Here is a 13,284-nt window from a genome sequence, read left to right on the forward strand (position 1 = left end):
CCTTGTCATTATATCTATATACTGTATGTAGTTTTCTCCACAAAGATCTCATCTTGAAGGACACATATGTCTTTGTTAGTGTAAAATGAATAGAGTTGAGTTAGTGGAGATTTTCCTTTTCTTTAGGTATAATTGTTTGTAATTTTTTTTATTTATCCTTTATTTAACTAGGCAAGTCAGTAGTGTGCTTGACTACATTTCCCAAGTGTCTCCCAATCAACAGCCTGTAAGGTGCAGACGGGGCTGTGGTCACTAATGACACTGCACGGTGAAGACTGACACAATGCACCTGATGACAGGACTGAAGACCACTGGGGCTATAGAGGCGGACCTACTGACTGATGCCTTTTACTCTCCCAACATTCATTATCTACATCCAGGTTTTCTGTGGTATTTAGCTTTTTTCTCCTCCTGCCCCTGTCCAGTTCTCCTCTTTCACCATTTCCCTCTCTCCACTGCGAGAAAAAGAGGGGAAGAGTGTGTTGAATCAAGAGAAACCTCAACACATTTGCCAGATATTGGTTAGAGCCTGTGTATACCCCAGGCCTCAAATACAGTTACTGCTCAGAAGGAACATAGTATGTGACAGAACGGAAAACAGTTTTATATAAGCTGAAATTCTTGAACTTTAACATTCTGTTTTGGGACAATGCCTGTTCAGATTTGTTCTCTGTACATTGTCACATTCATTGTGTTTCTCACGAGCCCCAGCTTCAGCCTGGAGTCTGAGACAACTTGTTCAAATCACATCCTGACAGATACAGGGTAAACAATAAGGACACAATATCTGCATCTTCTCAAACAATGTGAGAAACCCCTATTCCTTTCTCACAGGTTAATTGCAGGAAAATAATTGTTGATGTATCTCAGTTCCCTGCATCCTCCTTTTAAACTGAAGGCTTTTCAAGGCCATCACTGAAATGCAACATGCTTGTGATACTGGGCTGAATTATGTCAGAGGATTTGGATTACAAGCAAATACGCACGCACATACACTTACAACAAGGACAGATTCATACTAGTGTGATGAATTTGTATTGCTGCAATGCTTTCTTAAACCAGCAGAGGCTCTGAGGTAAAACCAGAGAAGTTTCACTTCCAATCTGTTCTTTAACTTTAACTTGTTTATTCTCTCCATCTCTCCACCTATAACTTTTAATTATCTTTTCTACATTTTTTTCTATCACTCTTTTTCCTGCTGGTGTTGTGTTACTCACTGTCAAATTCTTGGCCTCTAAGTGGTTTTGGTCATCAGGGTTTGTTGCTACCCATGAGTACCACTCCCTTGGTTTCCATGGACGCAGGCCCTCAGCTTTAAAGGAATGTCCAGGAATGTTGGAACGGACACCCAGAATAGACCCGCACACCCTCCCTATACATATAAAATGGCCTATGGCCTAAAATGGCACCCTTCACGCGGGGCACCCAACAACTGTGCATTCCCCTGGTCACGGAAGTGTTCCAGACTATCTGTTACCACGGCAACAGCGGCCAAACACAGTTTTGAGACAACTTTGTCCGTATCATTCCCAGCGTGACTGTGGTTTTGCCGTAAACCCCGGCTGGCGTGGTAATGACACTCCATGGCGGTGCAGCAGGGCGGTGGGCGTGGCTGACTGGTGCGGGGAGCAGTGGGTGGACGCTGATCTGGGCCCAGTCTGGCCATATTCAGATGGGGAGGAACAGCAGGAAACTCAGGCTTACAGTAAAAACATGCCATTAGAAACACATTGAGTTGCTGGGAGCCCCGGTGTGCATGCTCTGTATGTGGTGGTGGTGGGGGCTGTCCCAAGAAGGGAATAGACAACATCTTTTAGAGCCACTAACCCTCTGCGTTGAGGTGTAGGAAGAAAGGAGTATTCCACAGCTGAAAAAAAGCAGCCATACTTTGTCTGGACTTTTTAATTTTTTTTAAATGCCACTGTGTTTGAGAGCGTCAGCGCGGCCCTGAGGCCTGACCACTAAGAGCAGGCAGCGGGCACAGGCACCAGGCACAGGCACCAGGCACAGCTGAACCAGTGGGGAGCCCTGCCTGGACGGCCATGTGGTGAAATCAGTTCCAGAGGGAGTAGAGGTTAACATGGCCACATCTGATCTGAGAACCCTGCAGAACAGCCAGCTGCCAGTCCTCAGGGACACTGGGTGTGTGAGTGGTGGAGATGCGACTGTACATGTCTCATTCCATATCCACGATCTCCCATGAGTTTAGCAAAGCAAGAGCAGCATAGGCCTAATCAGTCTCTGGGGGGATAGGTATTACTAGTTTTCTGGATTGATTTATTGATTGATTTTACACCATATCCACATAAACAAGCACCCAAACACAGAAAATAGACATACCGACTATTGTTTTTATAAACCAGAGTGTGATTTTGAGGAGACTGACTGTCAAACATGACAGGATTTATAGCCACTTCAACAGCACCGCAGCCTATTTGATGACAAGTTTAGAGAGACTTCCAGCTCAAGCATCCAACTGCCATTCAGGAGATTCTCACAGGCTCAGTAAATCCTACAAACCAATGCCTTTGAGCCCTTCAGGAGCATCAGCAGTGGATGAGTTTGAGAAATGAGTCCGAGTGAGTCCCTCTATAGAGGGAGCAGAGAGTAGAGCAAACATCAGAGAGACTCTTTAGTGGGTGGCTTTAGATCAGGTGGTGATCAGAGTGATGACTGTGGCCTCTGAAAAAAGCAATTAAATTACCTCAGGCTCCCAGCAGACTCCCAGCCAACCCAAGAATAAGGGTTAAATTAACAACAACAAAGTCAACCATTTTAACCAACTCTCAAAGCGTTTCCGAAATTCCCCAACGTCAACAGTTAACCAACACGCACTTAGAATGGACAGAATAAATGCCTGTTTTGTAGGTAATGAGGCTTTTATGAAGTAAAAACATGGAAGTGTGATGTGAAATATTCACAGTTTGAGATGAACAGTAAAAGAGAGGGAATGTGTAACAGTCTGTGGAATACAGGAAGGCTATGGTCTGGTCATATAAAATCTACAGAGAAACAAACATAACTGCACCATCCATTAAATACATTTCCCATTTAACATACAGGATTACAAAAACAGGAGTGTAAACACAAAGAAACTACTTGATCCCTCAGAATATGAAATAACCATAAAAAACATTATTATTTTGACAAACTGTAACAATGGTAATGTGTTTCATTTCCAGGCAATGCGTGGGCTGGAGGAAGGGAGTAGGCTGGCTGTGTTTGGTAAACATCTTTGGCTTGGAAACTCTTTGGAAAGTTTGTACCTGGTCACAATAGTTGTGGCAGAGTAAGACACCTGAGCAGAGGTGGTAAAGGCACTGTATGGTTGGCATGAGGTGGGAACCTAGAAGCAGACTGTGGGGTAGAGACTTTTTGAACTAGGCTAGTTATTGTATTGTGCTGCATAGTCTGGAAATGTCAATCCCAAACTTTCATATCAAAATGAAATTGAATGTAAACGGCAAGCAGGGAGAAAATGGCAGTTTGGAAGCAGATCAGAACTGTGTGGGTCTTGTGCCTCATCCAAAAATCCCTGTGAATTGAATATCTAATGTTCATACTCCATAATTCATACGTACAGGATTTGTTTCAATATTTAAATGTATCTTTTCCATATTCTGCATTTGCATATACAGTATTTAATAGCAACAAACACTGCTTATTGCTACATATGAAATGCATAGCAAGTCATCCTGTATATATAACACTATAAATATAGTATACTGTATCTTTATTTTTAGTAAACTGTCTCAAATAGATGGGTTCCTTAGCCCTCGGTCTCTCCGTGAACGTTCTCCATGTGCACTTTGAGGTAGTCATTCCTGGTGAACTTCTTATGGCACAGCGAGCACTCTGCCATGGGCCTGTTGGGGTTGTGGGTCAGCTTGTGCCTGCTCAGCATCTTCTTCAGACTGAACGACAGATCACACACCTACAGAGGAGAGAGAAGTGTGTTAGTTAGCTCTGTTAGAGATGGCAATTATCACACCTTTAATACGGTACATACAAATCTCTGTTTTAGTAGGTCTCTGACAGATCATATTGAATTCATTCAGTCCTAAACTAAAGGACTATGCTGGAGAGGAATATTAAGCTATGAAATCCCCATTATGAGTGCAGCCAGCTAATTGAACCAATCACATGAGAGAAGGCTTCAAGGCAGAACTCATATTTTCCCAGTAAAGCAAGGAGGAAATAAATTAAAGATCCATCACAAATGATACATTTTACACCCTACAAATGACTCCATCTCAAACTATCAATCATATTAATCCTGCATTGGCATGAGCACAGCAGTTCCCCACATGGACTTAGGCTTCCCAGCATGTCTTCTTCACACTCAAATACTGTATCCTCCATTCAAAATACAAACCATGGAGAAGTACCCTAAAGTCCAGCTGCAGAGAATCTTCAGCTTCCTGTGACCAAGTGTGTGAGTGTTTCTGTGACCGAGTGTGTGAGTGTTTCTGTGACCGAGTGTGTGAGTGTTTCTGTGACCGAGTGTGTGAGTGTTTCTGTGACCGAGTGTGTGAGTGTTTCTGTGACCGAGTGTGTGAGTGTTTCTGTGACCGAGTGTGTGAGTGTTTCTGTGACCGTGTGTGTGAGTGTTTCTGTGACCGAGTGTGTGAGTGTTTCTGTGACCGAGTGTGTGAGTGTTTCTGTGACCGAGTGTGTGAGTGTTTCTGTGACCGAGTGTGTGAGTGTTTCTGTGACCGAGTGTGTGAGTGTTTCTGTGACCGTGTGTGTGAGTGTTTCTGTGACCGAGTGTGTGAGTGTTTCTGTGACCGAGTGTGTGAGTGTTTCTGTGACCGAGTGTGTGAGTGTTTCTGTGACCGAGTGTGTGAGTGTTTCTGTGACCGAGTGTGTGAGTGTTTCTGTGACCGTGTGTGTGAGTGTTTCTGTGACCGAGTGTGTGAGTGTTTCTGTGACCGAGTGTGTGAGTGTTTCTGTGACCGAGTGTGTGAGTGTTTCTGTGACCGAGTGTGTGAGTGTTTCTGTGACACACGGACACACACACACACACACACACACACACACACACACACACACACACACACACACACACACCACTTGGAGTTATGGTTAGGGTTAGAGTCCAGAATAAGGTGGTTTGAGACTCACATCACACTGGAAGGGTTTCTCTCCGGTGTGGGTCCTCATGTGTTCGTCCAGACCTCTCTTCTGACTGAAGGCCTTGTTACACTCACTGCATTTATATGGCTTCTCCTGCAGGGACACACAGACAAATACACACTTTACAGACAGATCACCTCTCAACACACAGCTAATCTGTATACCATGGGTCGGCAACAGGCGGCCTACGGGCCAAAACCATCCCGCAAATGTTGATTTTTATAAACTGTAAAATCACCAAGGATTCAGCCAAAAAGGAGTTTAATTTTGGAAATCTATTACCAAGTATCCACCCCCCCCAAAAAAAAAATATGTGATCGTGTCTCAATGAAATGATTGTATTTGAAAATCTGAATCTAGCTGCCTACCCCTGCTGTATACTGTACACAAATACTGAAACACAAATTAACTCTCTCACACATGGAAGAAACCTGGATAACATTTAGCATCCCAAAAAAGTACCAACACACACACACTCTCATATCCTCTCACTTCACACCCCGCCGCCCCCAGTGAGTTTATGAAGATAAGAAATGAGAAGTTGTACAGGACCTGCAGTAGGGAAGAAATGAACAGCGTAGGAACACATCTTTTTTTATTTTGTTTTTGGATCCCTAAGGAACACATGGAATCCTAAGGAACACATGGAATCCTAAGGAACACATGGAATCCTAAGGAACACATGGAATCCTAAGGAACACATGGATCCCTAAGGAACACATGGATCCCTAAGGAACACATGGAATCCTAAGGAACACATGGAATCCTAAGGAACACATGGAATCCTAAGGAACACATGGATCCCTAAGGAACACATGGAATCCTAAGGAACACATGGAATCCTAAGGAACACATGGATCCCTAAGGAACACATGGATCCCTAAGGAACACATGGAATCCTAAGGAACACATGGAATCCTAAGGAACACATGGAATCCTAAGGAACACATGGAATCCTAAGGAACACATGGATCCCTAAGGAACACATGGAATCCTAAGGAACACATGGAATCCTAAGGAACACATGGAATCCTAAGGAACACATGGATTCCTAAGGAACACATGGAATCCTAAGGAACACATGGATCCCTAAGGAACACATGGATCCCTAAGGAACACATGGAATCCTAAGGAACACATGGAATCCTAAGGAACACATGGATCCCTAAGGAACACATGGATCCCTAAGGAACACATGGATCCTCTAAAGCTTAAGCAAAACATGGCACAGAAAAGCCCTTTGAACATATATCAGTGCACTGGCTCACAGGGGCTGTAGAATATCACTCCTGTCCCACACCTCATCAGTTTACCAAATAACTTTTCCTCTGTGCCTTTCAGAGGCCTGTCTGGGTGTCACTCAAAAGCAGTTATCTCTCTGTGGGTGTGTTATTGTGTGTGTGTGTGTGTGTGTGTGTGTGTGTGTGTGTGTGTGTGTGTGTGTTTCTCAATCTAGTTGTGTGTCTGACTTCAGGGAAATATTTTTGACACTTGAAAGCTTAGTTAGAGTTAAATAATAAGCACAGAAATAGCAAGACTTCTTGTTTGGGTGTCAGTCTTTGACAAGACTCACTGATAGTGAAATCTCTACCCATTTATGGATCAGTCGTCAAGGGTACGGGGTGAATGCAGGACGTTAGGGTCCTGGGAATAGGGCTATCATGTGGGAGGGACACATTTAGTGCCCAGAGACACAGGATACAAAAGGAGGTACAGATCAGGTTCAATGCACATGTCTGCATGAGTATGTTTGTGTGTGTGAGTGAGAAAGAAACATAGAGACACCTAAGTTAGAGACACCTAACATAGAGACTAGAGACACCTAACATAGAGACACCTAACATAGAGACTAGAGACACCTAACATAGAGACACCTAACATAGAGACACCTTTGGGGGTGTGTGAGAAACTTGGGTGTGGAGGCCAGAACATAATTGACAGTCTGTGTATTGTAAAATCTGCTAGTTTAACAGGTATTGCTTTTCTAATAAAGTATCACTTTCCCACTTTGGGGAAATCTTCCCCCCTGAATGACATACAAAACCCCCCAAAAAGGGTTAAAGTTCAGAGTTTAGGAAACACATGGATGTAGAGGGGTGATGTGGAGGACCCAGAATGCATCACTGTGGCCCCAGTAACATCTAACATCTGTACCTGGTGACCTTTGCTCTTCAGCAGCTGTCCACCCTAGTGACCTTTGACCTGACCCTCTGACTGGCTGGCCTCTGAATCTGGCCCCTCAGGAGTCAGTAGGGTTATGAATGGAGGGATAAAGCTCTGTTTATTTACACAGAGAGGCAGGAGGATCATATTTCATATCAAACGTATGGTCAATGGTCATCTCTAAACCAACATTGCATGTCCTCATCTTCTGTTACCCAATACAACATGAAACCCTTGCCCCTACACCCCTAGGCACTTCGTATAGCTCTGAAAGGATTAGAGAGGTATTAGCAATATGATGATAATTCACCTAGCCTACCAGAGGGCAAAGTGGAGCACCTGCCATATTTCTAATACCCATTTCAACTGGTCCGATCACTTAATGCTGTGATTAACCAATCAGAGACTGCTATACTGGATCAATAGGAGCCAGCTGAAACTGACCAATGGAAAAGTATTACAGTAAAACCCTTTTAGAGGTTTTCAAACTGAAAACAGAGGTACTTGGAAGATTATGTTGGAACTATCAGAACTCTAGGCCAAAGTCAAACAAAACCGAACAGGCCCCCCCACAGAGAGAACAAGTGGAATGTTAATCAGTGTGTTTACAGTCAGATCACTCTTGTCACATCACAGAACCTTAAAGAGATTAATAAAAATCTCTGACCAGGCGACATGTCAGCAGCTTTATAGGAATCACATGTATTCTCATTGTTGCAGATGGTTTGGTATGTGGGATAAACACACAATTCTAAACAGATCCATCTCTAAACTATACATTAACACTGAGCTGGAGCTCCTTCAGCCAAATGACATTGTTCTGCTGAGTATTGATGTCATCGTCCAGCTCTCTGCTGTGTATCACAGCTCGGCCCATATTTCACTACTGCAGTCACCGTGCACTGAGCAAAGACAGAGCCGGGAACTCACAAAGCCATGTCTCAATTCAAACATTAACATTTCATCAAGTCCTCTCTAGAGAATTGGAGCTGATAGGAGTTTCCCGGTCCCGCCAGCTGCCTGTTTCCACTGTACCGTTTCAGGCCAGAAGCTTTACACTGTACCTGCAGCACAGGTTCAAAGGGTGCAATGAAATGGGCCATAACCATATGAAGTAATGATCATGTTAAAAGTCATAAATAAATACTGTATATATGAATATACAGCCCCATATGGCTATAACCACAAACACAAACACACACTTCAACACACATAGCTCATGGAAAGCTGTGAAGTGGTGGAGAACATCAGTGGGTAGTAGTGCAGAGACACAGGCACGAAATGACCTAATGAGAGACCAGTGTGACCATGCCCTTCCTCTTACAACACTGAGCTCCGAGTCAGGTTACACGTACGGTGCATTTGGAAAGTATACCTTCCCTTTTTCCACATTTTGTTAAGTTACATTCTTATTCTAAAATTGAAAAAAGATATATATAATCTATCTACACAATACCCAAAAATGACAAAGCGAAAACAAAACATTTTTAAATACAAAAGAAAAGTATTTACATAAGTATTCAGACCCTTTGCAATGAGACTTGATATTGAGCTCAGGTGCATCCTGTTTCCATTGAGCATCCTTGAGATGTTTCTACAACTTGATTGGAGTCCAACTGTGGTAAATTCAATTGACTGGACATGATTTGGAAAGGCACACACCTGTCTATATAAGGCCCCACAGTTGACAGTGCATGTCAGAGCAAAAACCAAGCCATGAGGTCGGAGGAATTGTCCGTAGAGCTCCAAGACAGGATTGTGTTGAGGCACAGATCTGGGGAAGGTCCCCAAGAACACAGTGGCCCCCATCATTCTTAAATGGAAGAAGTTTGGAATCACCAAGATGCCAAACTGAGCAATCAGGGGAGAAGGGCTTTGCTCAGGGAGGGGACCAAGAACCCGATGGTCACTCTGACAGAGCTCTAGAGTTCCTCTGTGGAGATGGGAGAACGTTTCAGAAGGACATCCATCTCAACAGCACTCCACCAAATCAGGCCTTTATGGTTGAGTGGCCAGACGGAAGCCACTCAGTAAAAAGGCACATGACAGCCTGCTTGGAGTTTGACAAAAGGCACCTAAAGGACTCTCAGGCAATGAGAAACAAGATTCTCTGGTCTGATGAAATCAAGATTGAACCCTTTGGCCTGAATGCCAAGTGTCACGTCTGAAGGAAACCTGGCACCATCCCTACGGTGAAGCATGGTGGTGGCAGCATCATACTGTGGAGATGTTTTTCAGCAATGGGGACTGGGAGACTAGTCAGGATCGAGGGGAAGATGAACGGAGCAAAGTACAGAGATCCTTGATGAAAACCTGCTCCAGAGCGTTCAGAACCCCAGTCTGAGGCGAAGGTTCACCTTCCAACAGGACAACGACCCTAAGCACACAGCCAAGACAACACAGGAGTGGCTTCGGGACAAGTCTCTGAATGTCCTTGCGTGGCCCAGCCAGAGCCCGGACTTGAACACGATCAAACATCTCTAGAGAGACATGAAAATAGCTGTGCAGCGACGCTCCTCATCCAACCTGACAGAGCTTGAGAGGTTCTGCAGAGAAGAATGGGAGAAAATCCCCAAATACAGGTGTGCCAAGCTTGTAGTGTCAAAAGCAAGAAGACTATAGGCTGTAATCGCTGCCAAAGGTGCTTCAACAAAGTACTTAGTAAAGGATCTGAATTCTTATGTAAATGTGTATTAAGTTGTTTTATTTGCTTTGTCATTATGAGGTATTGTGTGTAGATTGATGAGGGAAAAAAACAATTGAATCCATTTTAGAATTAGGCCGTAACGTAACAAAATGTGGAAAAAGTCAAGGGGTCTGAATACTTTGCAAATGCACTGTACATGCTCATCATATCAACACCAACGATACCTGTCATGTTCTCCGCTCGTATACATTCAGGAACCCAATGACTGTCTTTCAATAAGACTGCATGAGATTGATATGAGATGTGGATGTATTCTAGTCTACCATCTATAGCTCTAAGTAGTCTTCATTATCCTCCCCAGTCTTAAAGAAATTCACTGTGGGTGAAGTGAGGGTCCTGGCATCACCGCATTGGAAATAAGACCTTCAGCGTTCATGACTGCAGAACTAGACCAACTAGACCCTGCTTGGCGGCCTGACAGAGGTGTGTGAACCTCTATTCCTGGGTGTGTTACGTTCTACAGCTTGGCTGAGCACTGAGCAGATCAACCAAAGCATAGTACTGGAGATGGAGAGATAAGACTTTACAGACACCTAGGAAATACTCAACACACACACATACACTCGCAAAAACAGTAGCGTGTGCAGATTTTCCTACATCTATAAAAAGAGAAAAGAATGCTTCAGGATATTTCATGTGACTTATTGAATAGATCATAACTCATGTTGCGGTCAGAAGTTATTTCCTAATGGCCAGCTGGTTTAGAGGTTAAAAACCCCCGTCAAAGAAAACAGCTCCAAAATGTTACTGCTATTGCCTGGCTTTCATGACAGTTTTCTTTTACTCACATACATATGCGACCACACACACACACACACACACACACACACACACACACACACACACACACACACACACACACACACACACACACACACACACAGCGTTGTGGGGAGGTGGAGGGAAATGCAATCATTTCCATGCGGGCAGGGTAACACCAACACCTCAAACTGTTCCTGGAACAAAAAGAGGGAGGAGTGTGGGAAGAGTGGGTGTGGAGACTTACCCGAGTGTGTGTGCGGATGTGCATCTTCAGACCATCATTCTTGCTGAATGCTTTGTCACAGTACGGGCACTGGTATGGGCGCTCACCTAGGGAGAAAACAGAAGGATCAACACACATCAGAGAGAAGGAAACATAAAAAACGGCCCAGAGCATACTACAAAGACAGTGTACAGATGCTTTTAATTAGTTAAGATAAGTAGTTAAGACATATATTTGTCTACACACTAGGCAGTAGGCAACAAACTCCTTGAAACACAAAATACTATATGATGATCAAACATTAGACGTACAGTACATACAGTGCCTTAAGAAAGTATTCATACCCATTGAGTTATTCCACATTTTGTTGTGTTACAGACTGAATTCAAAATTAATTCAATATTCTTTTCTCACCCATCTACAACAACCCATAACGACAAAGTGAAAACATGTTTTTAGACATTTTTGTAAATGTATTGAAAATTAAATACAGAAATATCTCATCTACATAAATATTCACACCCCAAATAGAGCAGATCTGAGCTTTAAAAGAAGAATTGGAGGTATAAAGAAAGGGAGGGAGAAAAACTAAGATGTTGTGCTGCAGCCGGCCACATACAGAGCCGGGCCTCCAGCTCTATGCAGCACCACATACAGAGCCGGGCCTCCAGCTCTATGCAGCACCACATACAGAGCTGGGCCTCCAGCTCTATGCAGCACCACATACAGAGCTGGGCCTCCAGCTCTATGCAGCACCACATACAGAGCCGGGCCTCCAGCTCTATGCAGCACCACATACAGAGCCGGGCCTCCAGCTCTATGCAGCACCACATACAGAGCCGGGCCTCCAGCTCTATGCAGCACCACATACAGAGCTGGGCCTCCAGCTCTATGCAGCACCACATACAGAGCCAGGCCTCCAGCTCTATGCAGCACCACAGAGAGAGCCGGGCCTCCAGCTCTATGCAGCACCACAGAGAGAGCGGAGGAGCTCCACTCTGCCACTGAGCCTCCTGCTAGCTGGAGCATAAATCTGGTTCTTCTGAAGGGCCCTCTTCTCCCTCCAGCCATGCTGCCTCTGATGTGTTTCTGATGCTCTTCCATGCAGGGAAACTCTTCTTCTCCAGGATGTAGGTCCTCACAGGAACTACAGTGCCTTGCGAAAGTATTCGGCCCCCTTGAACTTTACGACCTTTTGCCACATTTCAGGCTTCAAACATAAAGATATAAAACTGTATTTTTTGTGAAGAATCAACAACAAGTGGGACACAATCATGAAGTGGAACGACATTTATTGGATATTTCAAACTTTTTTAACAAATCAAAAACTGAAAAATTGGGCGTGCAAAATTATTCAGCCCCTTTACTTTCAGTGCAGCAAACTCTCTCCAGAAGTTCAGTGAGGATGTCATGTTTGATCCTCAGTGAGGATCCAATGTTGACCTAAATGACTAATGATGATAAATACAATCCACCTGTATGTAATCAAGTCTCCGTATAAATGCACCTGCACTGTGATAGTCTCAGCAGCATGAAGAACAAGGAACACACCAGGCAGGTCCGAGATACTGTTGTGAAGAAGTTTAAAGCCGGATTTGGATACAAAAAGATTTCCCAAGCTTTAAACATCCCAAGGAGCACTGTGCAAGCGATAATATTAAATGGAAGGAGTATCAGACCACTGCAAATCTACCAAGACCTGGCCGTCCCTCTAAACTTTCAGCTCATACAAGGAGAAGACTGATCAGAGATGCAGCCAAGAGGCCCATGATCACTCTGGATGAACTGCAGAGATCTACAGCTGAGGTGGGAGACTCTGTCCATTGGACAACAATCAGTCGTGTATTGCACAAATCTGGCCTTTATGGAAGAGTGGCAAGAAGAAAGCCATTTCTTAAAGATATCCATAAAAAGTGTTGTTTAAAGTTTGCCACAAGCCACCTGGGAGACACACCAAACATGTGGAAGAAGGTGCTCTGGTCAGATGAAACCAAAATTGAACTTTTTGGCAACAATGCAAAACGTTAGGTTTGGTGTAAAAGCAACACAGCTCATCACCCTGAACACACGATCCCCACTGTCAAACATGGTGGTGGCAGCATCATGGTTTGGGCCTGCTTTTCTTCAGCAGGGACAGGGAAGATGGTTAAAATTGATGGGAAGATGGATGGAGCCAAATACAGGACCATTCTGGAAGAAAACCTGATGGAGTCTGCAAAAGACCTGAGACTGGGACGGAGATTTGTCTTCCAACAAGACAATGATCCAAAACATAAAGCAAAATCTACAATGG

General features: G+C 44.0%; 1 protein-coding gene across 5 annotated transcripts in view; it reads right to left on the bottom strand.

The window, feature by feature from the left end:
• Positions 1 to 2,260: 2,260 nt before the first annotated feature.
• The window catches only part of LOC112251109 (PR domain zinc finger protein 5-like), a 51,935-nt gene continuing 40,911 nt past the window's right edge, over positions 2,261 to 13,284 (bottom strand). For 4 of the 5 annotated variants that reach the window (XM_042322232.1, XM_042322233.1, XM_042322231.1 and 1 more), the window contains 3 exons: positions 11,013 to 11,098; positions 5,125 to 5,229; positions 2,261 to 3,934 (listed from right to left, as the gene is read on the bottom strand). In XM_042322232.1, the coding sequence (XP_042178166.1) occupies positions 3,770 to 3,934; positions 5,125 to 5,229; positions 11,013 to 11,098 (356 nt within the window). In that variant the 3' untranslated portion in view covers positions 2,261 to 3,769. Of the gene's footprint in view, positions 3,935 to 5,124; positions 5,230 to 11,012; positions 11,099 to 13,284 lie in introns of those variants that run through there. The other variant, XR_006083464.1, reaches the window with a different exon arrangement.

This window comes from Oncorhynchus tshawytscha, linkage group LG05 (genome assembly GCF_018296145.1).
Source record: "Oncorhynchus tshawytscha isolate Ot180627B linkage group LG05, Otsh_v2.0, whole genome shotgun sequence".
NCBI classification, from domain to species: domain Eukaryota; kingdom Metazoa; phylum Chordata; class Actinopteri; order Salmoniformes; family Salmonidae; genus Oncorhynchus; species Oncorhynchus tshawytscha.